Below are 15,258 nucleotides of genomic sequence, written 5' to 3'. Positions count from 1 at the left end.
CAATGCCATATGCTGTTTCTTTACCCTACCCCCCTGAAAAGTTCAGATCTGACTTGCTCTTCTTACCTGTTATTTTATCTAGAAGGGATACTTCTTGAACTTCAACAGGCAAAGAAGCTATCCTTTGATGAACTGCTGCATCACCAGAAGCTGCATTTTCTAGATCTTGCAATGCTCTAACGAGATCTAGAGTCTAAAAAGTTATACAACTTTAGAACCAAAATTAGCAAAGCTTAAACAAATATAAAAGACTTAAAATTCATTCATATTCCTTAATCTGACTATTTGACTATTAAAATGATGTGATTCATTTGTAAGCCAAATATATACAGTGGTAAGACGGAAGGCAGGCTATAACTTCAACCTGGAGAATACAAGTTTTATGAATGACATATTCATTGTATTATCATTATACTAATACATAGATTAATTAATTAATACATTAATACATAAGAATTTCTAGTATTAAATTAGATATAGGGGGGTGGAAAATACAAATCATCATCTATCATAACACAGAAGAGCCCCCCAAATTCCATCTCCCAATGAAGTAATTAAAGCATAAGAGAAATGCACTTTTGGAATATATATGTTCACATATGATATCTTCAATTATTCTATGGTTTGTTACTAAGATCATTAAAATATTACAAAGTTCCATATGTCTGGTGACTTATATTTATATAATGCTTAATCAGCATTTAACATCAATATTTTCGTTGCACTGTTTTCATACCAGCTATAATTAGGAGGGATGGGCAAGTCTTTGCTGATATTTCATAATTCATAACATCCCTAAAATTATTCCAAAGAAAATTGAGTAAATTTTCTTTTTCCTAGTCTCCATTCCCATCTACATCCTTTTACGTTTTTTCTTTTTTTCATCTCTAAGCCTAGATTCTGGAACACTAAGAAATTATACACATATATGAAAAGTGTAGGATATTATCAACTCTGTATATATTTAGATGACACTGACAGCCAGTTTCGAATTTTTCTTTAAGCTATCCCCTTACAAAAAGTTATTACTGGGGTCTAGCATACAGCAAATAATCAAACATGATTAGAATTAATGGAACCTAGTAAGAAATATACCATCCCCAGTGTGCTTTTAACTCACTACTGTTTTTAAAATCCAAATATTAAAAAAAAAAGTATTCTGTTATATTTCCCCACTACAATGAAAGTGAGCTTAAGAGCAATGACATGACAAGGAAGCTTGTTTCTCATGATGCCCCAAATAACTTACATCATTATTATTTTTTAATCAGATTTAGCAAGTTCTAAAATTTTCTGGATTTCTAAGAAGAAACCTGGCTTTATGGTTTTGACAATGTATGCGTGCTTTAATTACAAACTACTCTCATTACACCTTCACACTCCTACATGAAGAAAGCAAACGGAAACAACATTAGCCTAGGACTTCCTGACAGAGGAGAAGGAAATGATTAGATCCTATAAAGAGAAATCTTTGCCATTCTGAACCATTGAGAATTAAGCAATACAACTAACCAGAAAATGGTCATTATAAAGCCAAAAGCAATTGCACTGTATACAACAAGCACTAGGGAAGAGTCACGTCAGAAACTCCTAGAAGTACAACTTAGGTTACTCTTTCATCAGGGAGAACCGGAAAGGGTCAGACCCTTTAATTAAAACTGGAATAAAATACTGTTCTTGGAGTGAGTTTCAGTCCAGGTCTCCAAGTCCATGGAGCACTCAAGTTTTTATTACTCTGCTGCTGCTACTGCCAAGTCACTTCAGTCGTGTCGGACTCTGTGCAACCCCATAGATGGCAGCCCACCAGGCTCCTCTGTCCCTGGGATTCTCCAGGCAAGAATATTGGAGTGGGTTGCCATTTCCTCCTCCAATGCATGAAAGTGAAAAGTGCAAGTGAAGTCGCTCAGTCGTGTCCGACTCTTAGCGATCCCATGGACTGCAGCCCACCAGGCTCCTCCGTCCATGGGATTTTCCAGGCAAGAGTACTGGAGTGGGTTGCCATTGCCTTCTCCTCTTATTACTCTACAGGGTACTAATTCCTGCAAACCACATCTGCTTCAAAAGCTCAGCAGGAACCACATTCTGGCTCACATACTGAGTTACGTTTCTGTACCATTTGTAGCCCATGAAGATATTTACCTTGTTTTAAGAGTATGGCTATGTCTTCATTTTCTCCTTTAAAATTCTATCTGTCCCTCCTATATGTTTGAAACATAGAAGGAGGAAGCTTTAAGACTCAATGCCCACATAATTAAGGTAAAAATGTCTTTTTGGAATCATCTGATGGTTAGAAAATGCTATACTGTACCAATCTGGGAGGACATGGAGTATTAAGATAATGATTCTAATTCATCTGATTTTACCACGGAACTACATGGTTCCATATGGTTACACAAAACTATATGAATACATACTTGTTAACTCTAACATGCATTTTTACACATTTAAAAGCAATAATACTTAAAAAGATTGTTTATCTCTATGCATGGAATTTTTAGCATACTTAACATTAAAATAGTCTTACATTTTATTAAAAAAAAAAAAAAAACTGTTGAAATGGTGGATATCTCACCAGATCTAATTATACCTAGCAATCAAATACTTTTTATGTGAAATATAATTGCCTAATATACAACACACATTAAACATAAGTGGTTAATCAGAAAATAAGACTTATTCACATAGCTTGTTTCCTGTACCCAGAATTATAAGTCAATTTACAGAAATAAAATAGCAAAATTAGTAAAGCTTGATGGCTACATGAAATACTAGAAATATAACTCCCTCAACAGAGAAAAACTGCTACCTGTGGTGGTTCACTTGGAGATCCTAGAGAGGAACAGTTTTCATTCTCATCCACCTTTATCTGCTCATATGTTCGCTTCCTAGGCTTCTTGTCACCATCTGAGATGAAAGAACATTTAACTTTTAATGAGAGAACACATTTCAATGAAGAGAGAATGATAAAAGATTATATACTTACAAAGAGCTTGCTTAAGTTGTTCTAATACATCATTTTCATAAACAGACCTTTCTTCCCAAATAGATAGCACTCTTCCAAGGTGCTTCTTACAACTTTCATCAGTTTCACTAAGGAGAAGATAAAAACATTAACAGTAAAATGCACAGTTGCCATTGCAAAGATAATGGTGATTTTAAATACAATGGTCACCCATTCCCTGAAAAAAGCTGCCCAAATGTTTACTAAGTTTCACTATGTGACCAGCAGTTCAAGGGTGAAGTGACCAAGACAGACATACTCTCTGCTTCCCTTAAAGAACTCAGAGACATACTACTGAGCAAAAAATTAAAAAAGAATGACGAAAGTGCTAGTACTGGTGACAAGGGGTTATCAAGAAAGTATCTCTAACTTAACGGGGGCTGAACATAAAGCTAAGAAGACTGCCAATAGGTGATTTTGAGGCTTATTTAATAAATATTTACTGATCAATGTATGATCTCTGACAATGGAGATACAAATGGAGCTTTACGGCAGCTGTTATTTGTAAGAGCCACAAAAGAGAACAGAGCGTTAAAGATGGGTTTAACAGAGACATGGCCCAATTCAAGAGAGATAAGGAAAGGCATGGGAGGAAGAGTATTTGAAAAAATGATATATTTATTCTGAATTCTGAAGACTGGACACACAGAAGTGGGAAACAGCGTACTCCCAACCACTTCCCAGCACCTTCACCACTCCCACTGGAGACTGAACCACTATGATCTCTTGACTGGATTTTTGTAACAGCCTTTTCATTGGTTTCCCAGGCTCTACTCCTTCATCCTATTCTCTACTAAGGTAAATCATTTCATACTGCTCTCAGTCCTCTAAGAACCACTAATTATACCAAGGAAAAAAGCAAAGACTTTGTTTACCCTGGGCCACAAACTGGGCATGTTCTATTTCCTGGCTACCTCTTAGACCACATTTCCTAAATACAAATCTTGCTGATCCTCAAATATGCCCAGCACATGGCTGTCTCACTGTGTCTGCCTCGAGTTTTCTCTACCCAGGATCCTTTCCTGCTAGTCAAATGGCCCCTTTCATCCCTCCCTTCAGTCTCTGTTCCCCCAAACTGTCAATCCTTACCTCATGAAATAAGTGTCATCACACTCTCGAGCTTCTTCCCTGCTTTATGTTTCTTCGTAGTACTTATCTCTCTTTTTTTTGACATTGTTAGATATATTCAGTTGTATTATTCTGTTATCCACTGAAATTTAAGCTCCAATAGAACAGAACTTTATAGTTCCTTCACTATTGTATCCTCACTGACCAGCACAAAGTAGATGGTCAATAAATATTTTATGGAATATTAGGAAAAGGCAATAAATAAAAAAAGCCCAAGCCAGAGATAACTAAAAGTTTAGTTAACTTAAACTACATAAACTACAGTGTGTGGGGAGGCGGCAGGGAGGAAGAGGAGAAATGTGAGCAAGTCTGAAGAAGTAGACTGGGCCAGGGAAGGAACACCTGAAGGCTTACTCAGGACTTCAGACCTGACCTCTAGAGAAACGAGAACCACTCAAAGACAAAAGACTGTTATAGTCCATTCTACAACTATGGCTACAGTTTCCTAGATGGATTAAACAACACTGGAGGCTACTGCAATTATACAGAAATGACATTATGGTAACTGGAATGACAGGAAGCCTAAGAACCAAGAGAACTATATGTACTATATGGGATAAAGCGAGTGAAGGAGAAAGGACAGTGTGATACATTATAAATCACGGTATCACAGAGAGTTCCCAATAAACCTAATTTTTCACAGGGGCATCAGGATAGATGAAGTTGCCATTCATCAAGAAAGTGAACGTAGAGAAGGATCAAGTTTGACAGGGAGGAAGGATATTGTGAATTCACTAAGAGACACAGTTAAGTCTCAGATGTGTGGAAGCATACAACTAGAAATCAACAGGCAACTGGATATACCTACAAGAATAAAAGGAAAAACACTGGACTGGAACAAAGATTATTAGCTATTAGGGTGTGGATAATAACTAAATATATGAAATGTACGAAATCACCCAGAGGGCTAGTAAAGAATATGACACCAGGAGGCCTTGGACTAAATTCTAAGAAACACCAGCACCTGAAAAGATGGTAATAGACAGTATCTAAATTGAAGGATAAATAATATTAATTTAAGAAAGCAACATACAGCAGTGTTTCACACTCTGTAATTCTTAAAAAAAAAAAAAAAATCTACTGTGACTAAACTTTAGGGCATGTGGTGAGTATATTTTCATTCTTAAATCATTCATTCAACACAGATCATCATTCACCACTGAATTCTACAAATTAGACTGATGTAATTGCCTACCCCAATGTTTACCCAGTAATCTACCAAATATCTACATATAATATTTGGAAATAAGCATTTTAAATGCACAGACTTCTACCTTCAGAATTTTTCTATAGCAAAATTTTCAACAGGCTTGTGATTATTTTAAATATTCTGTATTAACAAAGCATTTAAAAATGTTGTGACATATACCCACACACCAGAAAACATTAAAATCATTATATGCAATACGACAGAAAGGGGTAAGTTTTTCCAGAAATACTAGTTGGAAGATTGATCATTATAAGCACACAAATTTTCAATTCAACACACTTACTCACTCTTAATAAACTTCATTTCAATATGGCAGTTGCTTTTGGTCACTAAAGAAACAGGTGAACTCCAAATGCCCACCTAAGCAAAACCTTTTCCTTCACACAGGTATTTAACACATTTATAAATGCCATCACTGGTAAGTCTTCTCAAATGAAAACTTCAAAGAAATACAACTTATTTTTTTATTTTAATGTCTTAAGATAAGTTTTAGCAAAAGGACATATTAGACATTTACAACAGATTACCTAGTACCCAAAACAATTATCATACCTTGAAACATGCTTAAAAGCCTCCACTATAACTGGTGCAAAATCTTTTGTAAACTCTGGCCCCTTCCTTTTGCTGTTCTGAATGACATCATTAGCTAGGTAGAGAAAAGTAAGCTTCCTGTTCGGTTTGGCTGGAAAAAAAAAAAAACAAACAAACTAATTAAAATACCCTCAACTTAACTGAGACAAATTTTCTCAATAACTGAAATTAAGCAGTTTGAGAACTACAACAAACTTACTAGCCTTTGTATATTAGGTTCAACCCTAGCTTCTCATTGCTAAATTCAGCAAGTCAATATTCTTTAAGGGATAACTACTCTATTGTTTCTGAAGATCACTCACATAAGAGAAAAAAGAGAACTCATGAGGCAGAGGTAGCCAATATTTCCTTACAGTTTTACTAAGTCATCTAAACCATTTATCTTTGATTGGTTATCTTATCATTAGTTACAAATTAAGTTTTATACATGGAAATCATCACATCTGTGTAAAAATGTATTTCTGTGACTATTCTGTACCAAATTTTATTAAAGCTATTAAACACTACATGAAATACAGCCACTTAAAATAAGATGGTGATTGGTCATGTTATTAAAATGGTACCTTAAATCTTAACTGAACTTATGACTATTTTATTGACAATACATATACTGATTTAAAAATCAATCATTAAGTTACCATGAAACAAAAGAGAACAAAATGTAAGCCAGGTTGAAAGAGGCATTACTTCGATCAATTACAGATTTTTTCACTTACGAAATAAATATTTGTCAAGCTAACAGAGTAAATGTTAGAGAAACCAAGTAGACAAAGTTTAGATGTCCTCCCATTTTGGATTACATGGCCTTAAATAACTGATTTATCTTGACAAAAATACGCCCCTACTCACAATATTCTGTGGGTACGATAACCAGAATACATTTTTACTGATTAAATGTTAAGTGGCATAAAAGTACTGAATATGACTTAAAATTCATATATATATATATGTGGAAAAACTAATTGAACACAACCTCTTATACTATTTTCACAGTAGTATTTTACTAGAATTAGAATCATTCAAAGTTGTACAATTATATTCACGAACAGCATACTTTGTGACATCCACATTACGCTGGTGTAGGGGACTTACTCTAAGGACTGATAATCCAGTGTACTATTCATGTGGGCCAGTTTATTGGATTTAAGGCAAATATTTGGCCAGATAGCATTTAGTCCTCAAGATATGAGTATTTAATATAAAATTTAAGCCACTTTTGAGTTCACATTTTTCTTTTAGAGACTGTAAAATATTGAGTCACCACTGATCAGACCTTACAAACCTGTAGTGCCCATTGACTGCAGTCTACCAATTACTGGGCTTTTGAAAGTTGCTGGCACAGAATAAAGATAAAGGGAGACATGGTAATAACAGAGACCAACTTCTAATACTTCTGGCTCTTGTCTGGTCAGCTAAACCATAGAGGACAACTGATTAGATACCAAGACCCTTTCCTATGAAGATTATAATAGTAAATTTCCAGTATTCAACCTTATCGTTAAAAAAAAAACAAAAAAAATCCTAACCTTTGCCCACAGAAAACCTCACACAAACAAAAGGCCTTATTTAATCTAAATATTAAAAGTATTAATCCAAGTATTTGCAATCTTGACATCAAAAAGAATTTAAATACTCAAATTTGTTTTTAGCACCTTAATATATATATAAAACCTAATTTAACCCAAATAATGTAAAGTATCATTATTATTTGCATTTGGCAGTTGAACAAAAATAGACATCAAAAAGGTTATCTGCCCGCAGTAAAACAGCCAGGAAGAGATCAGTCATGATTTGAATTCTAAAAGTCCAACTCCAAAGCATTTCCTCTTAACATTAACAACTGGACTATGCCTCCTGTCATAAATGAAAGTGGGTATGACTTTTTGAGAAGATTTAACAGCAACTCAACCAAAATGTTTCAGAATGTTAACAGTATTATTCACAACAGCTAAAAGGTGAAATAATCCAAGTGTCTGTCAAGAGAGGAATGGGTAAGCAAAATGTGGTATATAAATACGAATAGACTACTACTCGGTCTGAAAAAGAAAGAACATTCTGACACGAGCTACAATGCTCAGACAGTAAAGAATACACCTGCAGTGAGTGAGACCTGGGTTCCATCCCTGAGATGGGACAATCCCCTGGAGGAGGGCATGGCAACCCACTCCAGTATTCTTGCCTGGAGAATCCCCATGGACAGTGGAGCCTGGCGGGCTACAGTCCATGGGGTCACAAAGAGTCAGACGTGACTGAGCGACTAAGCACACACAGAGCACGTTATGTTAAGTAAACAAGCCTGCCACAAAAAGACATACACTGTATGACTGCATTTATATCAGGTACTTATATATCAGGTACTTAGAATAATCAAATTCATAGACAAAGTAGAACGGGGGCTGTCAGGGGCTAAGAAGAGGAAGATACAGAGAATTACTGTTTAATGGGGATAGAGTTCCAGTTTTATAAGACGAAAAGAGTTCTAGAGATGTATGTTAATGACAGTTGCACAACAGTATAAATATACTTAATACCACTAAAACTTCACACTTAAAAATGATTAAAGTGTTCAATCTTATGTTTATTTTACCACAAAAATTTTCAAGTATATATTTTATAATTTTTAAAATTTGTGAGTGATTAATCTCTTGAAAATAATTCAGAATCATTTTCTGCAGTGTACACTAAAGAAAAAATTTACAAGATTTCAACATACATTTTCCAGTATATTCCAAAGGATGAACTCTGTACCAGGAGCACAACTTTATAGTATGGGGTCCAAATACCAAGACATTATTTTCATTTTTTCCCTGGTGGAAACCACACCAAAATATGAGAACTACCTAGAAACTGCCATAAATTATACCCTTCTCCAAATTTTCAGGGGGAAAAAATGTACTGCCATTTAAAACTTCATGTAGAACAAATAATAAACTAATGGAACAAATTACATGCTTACAATAAGCAATTCCAGAAGAAATCACACTATTTCCAAATGAATTTTTTTATAAATTGTAAATAACAGATCCATAAATTGTTTCTAAAACACACAAAGCTAACAACAGGGCAAACAAGCCATTTCATAATTTCTTAAAGAAACAACTCTATTGGCAACAGAATATAAGGCTAAATAATGGGTCTGACCTAATCAATTCCTATGTTTTTACTGTTCATAGGGCTCCCTGTAAAGACACCAATTTTCCCAATCTTCCATTCAGTTTAACTCATGTTTATTTAATATTTGCTGTGTGCCATGCTGAGTTTAGACCAAAAATAATCTTTCGTGTTCAATCAGGACTTTGCAACATAAAAACTGGCACAAGATAGGTCATGTGACTACGTGAGTTCTTTTTTTTAAATTCTCTCTCCACTGATACATGATACCAACACTGACAGCAACCATAAACTCAGTATTATATCGCAGTTAGTCTACCCACTCCAGTATTCCGGCCTGGAGAAATCCAGGGACTGTATAGTCCATGGGGTGGCAAAGAGTTGGATCTGACTGAGTGACTTTCACCTCACTTCACTTAGTCTGTGTGTGCCCTACTATGTTTGTACCAGTGAAGCATAAGCCAAATAAGGACCAGTCAACATATTGTGAGAAATCATTTTCTTATATCTCACCTCACCAAACAAAATTTTAAGCTCCTGTAGGTACTAAGCATAAAGCTTCCTAGGTGGCACAGTTCAGTTCAGTTGCTCTGTCGGGTCTGACTCTTTGCAATCCCATGGACTGTAGCATGCCAGGTTGCCCTGTCCATCACCAACTCCCGCAGTTTGCCCAAACTCATGTCCATCGAGTCAGTGATGCCATCCAACCATCTCATCCTCTATCGTCCCCTTCTCCTCCTGCCTTCAATCTTTCCTAGCATCAGGGTCTTTTCAAATAAGTCAGTTCTTTGCATCAGGTGGCCAAAGTATTGGAGTTTCAGCTTCAGCATTAGTCCTTCCAATGAATATTCAGGACTGATTTCCTCTAGGATGGCCTGGTTGGATCTCCTTGCAGTCCAAGGGACTCTCAAGAGTCTTCTCCAACACCACAGTTCAAAAGCATCAATTCTTTGGTGCTCAGCTTTCTTTATAGTCCAACTCTCACATCCATACATGACTACTGGAAAAACTGTAGCTTTGACTAGATGGACCTTTGTTGGCAAAGTAACGTCTCTGCTTTTTAATATGCTGTCTAGGTTGGTCATAGCCTTTCTTCCAAGGAGCAAGAGTCTTTTAATTTCATGGCTGCAGTCACTTCTGCAGTGATTTTTGGAGCCCAAAAAAAATCTCTCACTGTTTCCATTGTTTCCACATCTATTTGCCATAAAGTGATGGGACCGGATGTCATGATGTTAAGTTTTTTGAATGTTGAGTTTTAAGTCAACTTTTTGACTCTCCTCTTTCACTTTTATCAAGACTCTTTAGTTCTTCTTTGCTTTCTGCTATAAGGGTGGTATTATCTGCATATCTGAGGTTATTGATATTTATCCCGGCAATCTTGATTCCAGCTTGTGCTTCATCCAGCCTGGCATTCGCCATGATGCAGGTGGCACAGTGGAAAAGAATTCATGGAGATGCAGGAGACATGTGTTTGATCACTAGGTCAGAAAGATCCCTTGGAGAAGGAAATGGCAACCCAGTCCAGTATTCCTACTTGTAAAATCCCAAGGAGAGAGGAGCCTGGTGGGCTACAGTCTATGGGGTGCAGAGAGTTGGATGTGACTGAGCATGTGTGCGCACATACACAGGTACTAAGCACAGCCCTTTGTCCAGGGCCCTTGTATATGAACAGGTACATCAAAACAAATAATAATTAAATTCTGAGAGCTAATCTGTGAAAACATAGTATTACCTAAAAAGTTGAGCTGCTGCTGCTAAGTCACTTCAGTCGTGTCCGACTCTGTGCGACCCCATAGACGGCAGCCCACCAGGCTCCCCCGTCCCTGGGATTCTTCAGGCAAGAACACTGGAGTGGGTTGCCATTTCCTTCTCCAATGCATGAAAGTGAAAAGTGAAAGTGAAGTCACTCAGTCGTATCCGACCCTCAGCGACCCCATGGACTGCAGCCTTCCAGGCTCCTCCATCCATGGGATTTTCCAGGCCAGAGTACTGGAGTGGGGTGCCATACACCTCAAAAAAGGGCAAAGCAAGTTCAGTTCATCACACAAGTAAGAAATAGTTACAGAGTAATTCACAAAGAGGGCTTTCCTGGTGGCTCAGTGGTAAAGAATGTGCCTGTCAAAGCAGGAGACACAGATTTGATCCCTGATCCAGGAAGACCCCACAAGCCTCAAAGCAACTAAGCCCAAGCACCACAGCTACGAGCCTGGGAGCCACAACTACTCCTGGACCCAAGTGCTGCAACCACTGAAGCACTTACCGGGGAACCCATGCTCTGCAACAAGAGAAGCCACCACAATGAGAAGTCCAAGCACAGCAACTACAGAGTAGCCCCTGCTTTCTGCAACTAGAGAAAAGCCTGCATGGCAATGAAGACCCAGCACAGCTGACAAAAATAAATTTTAAAAATCATAAAAAAAAAACCCCACAAACAATTCAAAAAAAAGATCAGTTACAAAGCTTCAAAAAGATGAGACCAGGCTATTAAATTAAGAAAAAGAAACAAACCTATTCAAAGGATTACAGAAATGACATCTAGTCTAATTCATAATGAATTCAAAATCTAGTTTTACTTCTTCATAATCAGCAAGGTAATGGTAAGATCATTACTTATTTTCTTACACTGTTCAGACCACATGCCTACTTGCTTTGATATCATACAGAATATTATAATCTAATTTAATCACTGTTTTATGGAGACTGAAATTTACAACCACAGTAGATGATAATGCTGATAAATACAATAATTAGCTAAAAACATTTTTTTATCTATAAACGTTAAGAATTTTCTTTCTAAGAGACGTCTTCTATATAGAGAAGCAGCAAAAAAAAATAATAAAAAAATATTACATACACATGCATGTATACATATACACACAAAATAATGAGTATCAGTGCAATTCTTACAGAAGGAAATGAGAAAACCCATTATCTTGAAACAAAAATCTACTAAAGATGTACTAATTGTTGGACAGCCTCACTTATTTACGAGATAAACTGATTCACAGACCAGAAAACATGTTCATATGGATGGCTAGGTGGTTATAAGGCAGAAGCTACTTAGTAATATTCTTTGCCACAGAAAATGCAAAACCAGTAGGTGATTCTTGAATGGATTCTATCTATCCCAGATGGGACAAAGAGTTCAGTCAGACACAGACAGCTGCTTCTTAACAGGTGACGTGGGTGAAAAATGGATAGCGCCGGCGTATTCCTGTATCACTGTCAGGATGCTTCAGACTTTTGATAGCCCATCCCTTGCTTAAAATCCTTCCCAAGATTTTCTATTGTTCTCCACATACATTTTAAATCCTTAACACAACCAAAGGCCCAGAAAGATCTAACTCCACCTCAACACTATTCCTTCTTCAAGCCCGAACTTCCTGGACTCCTACTCCTGCTTTAGACCTCAGTGAAACGGGTTCCTCTGGTTTTTCTCTGACCACCCACCACACACTGGTGAGGCAGTCCTGATATGCTCTCATGCCACCTCATACTTTTCCTATGGAGCATTTATTCCAACCATTTAACTGTTTTTATTTAATCTTGTGCTTCCCAACTAATTCCATCAAAAGTAACAATTGTCAGGCTCATCCACCAATCTATGGAATCAAGTCCAGCAGCTAAGTCATAATTTACTCAACATTCACTAAATCAATAAATTTTAGGCTAAACCTTTATGTCTGTAATTATTTGTTCTACTAACTTAGCTTCTGGTCTTAACCTCACCCAGCTGAAAGGGGAATGCAATTACACTATTCTCAGAAACCTCAACTTCAAATTCACATTATGAAAAGAAGAACTTTCTTACAGATACAGCTACTCTTTATTTTCAATGTATTCACTTCAAATATTTTCCTTTCCCCCTTCCTCCATTCTAGAGTTCCTGCAAATCATAACCCCACAGAAAAATAAGCACAGTGTGAATGGGAAGGTCAAAGAACTATAAATGTTAATCAATTAAAGCCATCAAGACAAAAGTCTGACACTAAAGTTGGCAAGATTATGAGTTAAGATTATCCTCTTTAAATACCTTCAAACATGATTAAAATTTAAATTAGTGTGAATTTTTACAAAAATAATTTGGCAATACCTATGAAAAATGTAAATGCATAAATCCCTTCACCCTGCAAATTTCCCTTTTAGGACTTTATCTTGTGGTATCTTCTCATAAATGCACAAAAAACCATGAAGGATATTCACGAAACAACACAAAAGACAGAATTAGATAAATCATGATATATTCATATAATCCATAGTCTATAGCTATTAAAAACTGAAATAGATTTATATACAAATATAGAAAGAGATCTAAGACATATTATTGAATTAAACATATCCACACACACAGTAGATAGCTTTACTTTGGGGGAAGATCAAGAATCTAAAGGGGATTCAGAATTACCAAAATAGAATTGTCATAACAGGGAAACACTTGAGCTATATATTAAGTGATGCACGTGAGCCACATACTGAAAAGGGCTCCTGAGCAGTGTGGACTTGCTGCTCTTCCAAAGCACAAACTTCACCCAAGACCACTGTACCACTACAAAAGACAATGCAAAATGGAAAAGATCTAAAGAATACATGTCACACTGTTCACATTATGCATATAGAGTGGAACTGAAACTACAACTTTTTTGGTCTACTAAAAATAATATCTTTAAAATAATACTAAGTTTCTTAAGACCTAGGCACTATTCTAAAAGTTAATTACATATCTCTCTTAATCTTCAAAACAACCCTACAGAGTAATTATCCCCATTTACCAATGAAATAAGTGTTGAAGTAATTAAATGCACTCAGAAAAATGCACTAAAATCAATCAACACCTACTACAATCCCTAAATAGTGTTTTATTAACCAAAGCAGGAACTACATAAGATGAGCCTGTAACATCTTGTCATGATAAAAGTAAGAAACTGCAGCAAGCCAGGCGGGCGCCACCTGCCGGAGTCCAGCCCTGGCTGATCCAGGCTATTCGAAGGAGAGACGGCATAGGTGACCTATTTATTTAAATATTTATCAAAGATATAAAGAGTAATAGAATGAGGATAGCTCAGTGAGGAAATTCAGTGGAGAAAAGAGGCTGAAATAAGGATAGCTCAGTGAGGAAATTCAGTGGAGAAAAGAGGCTGAATAATTCAGCCAGAAGGTAAGAGAAAGAACGACATGGTGAGACCAAGTTTCGGTGAACAAGGCCCGCACTTTATTTTCCAAAGTAGTTTTTATACCTTAAGTTATGCACAGAGGATAATGGGGGAAGGGGTAGAGTCATGCAGCAAGCCAGGCTTTCTTCCTGCAAACTTATCATATGCAAAAGCTTAGGTGATTTGCATCATCTTCTGGCCCGGAGGCCTGTTAACATTTTAAGACGCTTTCTTCAGAAAACTTATTTTTCTCTAAAGGTGATTGGTCAGGAGCCACCCTCCAAAAGCATTAGATAAAGCTGCATTCCTATAGAGCAAAGGTGTGGTGGGCTATAACAAGAAAAAGAATTAACTCAAGGGTCCCAGGTTACAAACATTAAAGCTACTACTTACACCAATTATATTAATCAATACACTGCCAGGGACACAGCAGGTAAGGGATATGGAAACTTAGCAGCAAACATTGGCCCAACAAGTGAAAAACCCTTCACCAATACAATTTCTAATCAATCTTTTAACTGCTCAAAAGAATCTGTGTTTAGACAGTTTAGAACATCTCCTGCCTCTCACAGTTGGGAGGCTCTGAGCAATCACATGTGGCCGGAAAAACCTATTCAGGCAGGCCAGAGGATTTCCAAAGGAGTTTGTAGGTTAAACACTGTCACACCCAGGAAGTATTAACTGGAACTGTAAGCTAACTCTTTTTTCAGAGAAAGGTAGTGGGGGATAGCCCCCCGTAAAGTCAGAGGTGTAGGTGAAAGCACAAAGCAGAAAGTAGGCAGACTCTGGTTTTGGGGGTAGATGCTCGAGAATTTCCAGGGGGACTCCTGAAGCTCGAACCTGCCTTTGCGTATGACCTTTGTCATGGGCGGAGTTCCTCACGCTGGCTCCTGGCAGAGATAGAATTCCAATTGAGCTATTCCAGATCCTGAAAGATGATGCTGTGGAAAGTGCTGCACTCAATATGCAATATGCACTCAATATGCAATATGCACTCAATATGCAATATGCCGGCTCCTGGCAAGAAACCTATTTTAAAACCTACCAGAGTTGTATCCAAAGGACAT

At 36.9% G+C, this 15,258-nt stretch overlaps 1 protein-coding gene across 8 annotated transcripts in view; it reads right to left on the bottom strand.

Annotated features, from left to right (window-relative positions):
• The window catches only part of RPRD1A (regulation of nuclear pre-mRNA domain containing 1A), a 68,737-nt gene that overhangs the window by 33,753 nt on the left and 19,726 nt on the right, over positions 1-15,258 (bottom strand). For all 8 annotated transcript variants that reach the window (XR_009492657.1, XR_009492658.1, XR_009492659.1 and 5 more), the window contains exons 2-5: positions 5,892-6,021; positions 2,984-3,090; positions 2,807-2,904; positions 67-193 (exon numbers count right to left, since the gene is read on the bottom strand). Coding sequence is in view for 5 of the 8 variants with exons in the window: in XM_010818676.4 (XP_010816978.1) it covers positions 67-193; positions 2,807-2,904; positions 2,984-3,090; positions 5,892-6,021 (462 nt within the window). In the remaining 3 variants the exon portion in view is untranslated. The remainder of the gene's footprint in view (positions 1-66; positions 194-2,806; positions 2,905-2,983; positions 3,091-5,891; positions 6,022-15,258) is intronic.

Source organism: Bos taurus, chromosome 24 (genome assembly GCF_002263795.3).
Source record: "Bos taurus isolate L1 Dominette 01449 registration number 42190680 breed Hereford chromosome 24, ARS-UCD2.0, whole genome shotgun sequence".
Classification (NCBI taxonomy): Eukaryota; Metazoa; Chordata; class Mammalia; order Artiodactyla; family Bovidae; genus Bos; species Bos taurus.
The sequence above is the reverse complement of the archived record's forward strand: the minus strand, read 5'-3'. Positions and strand labels throughout refer to the sequence as shown.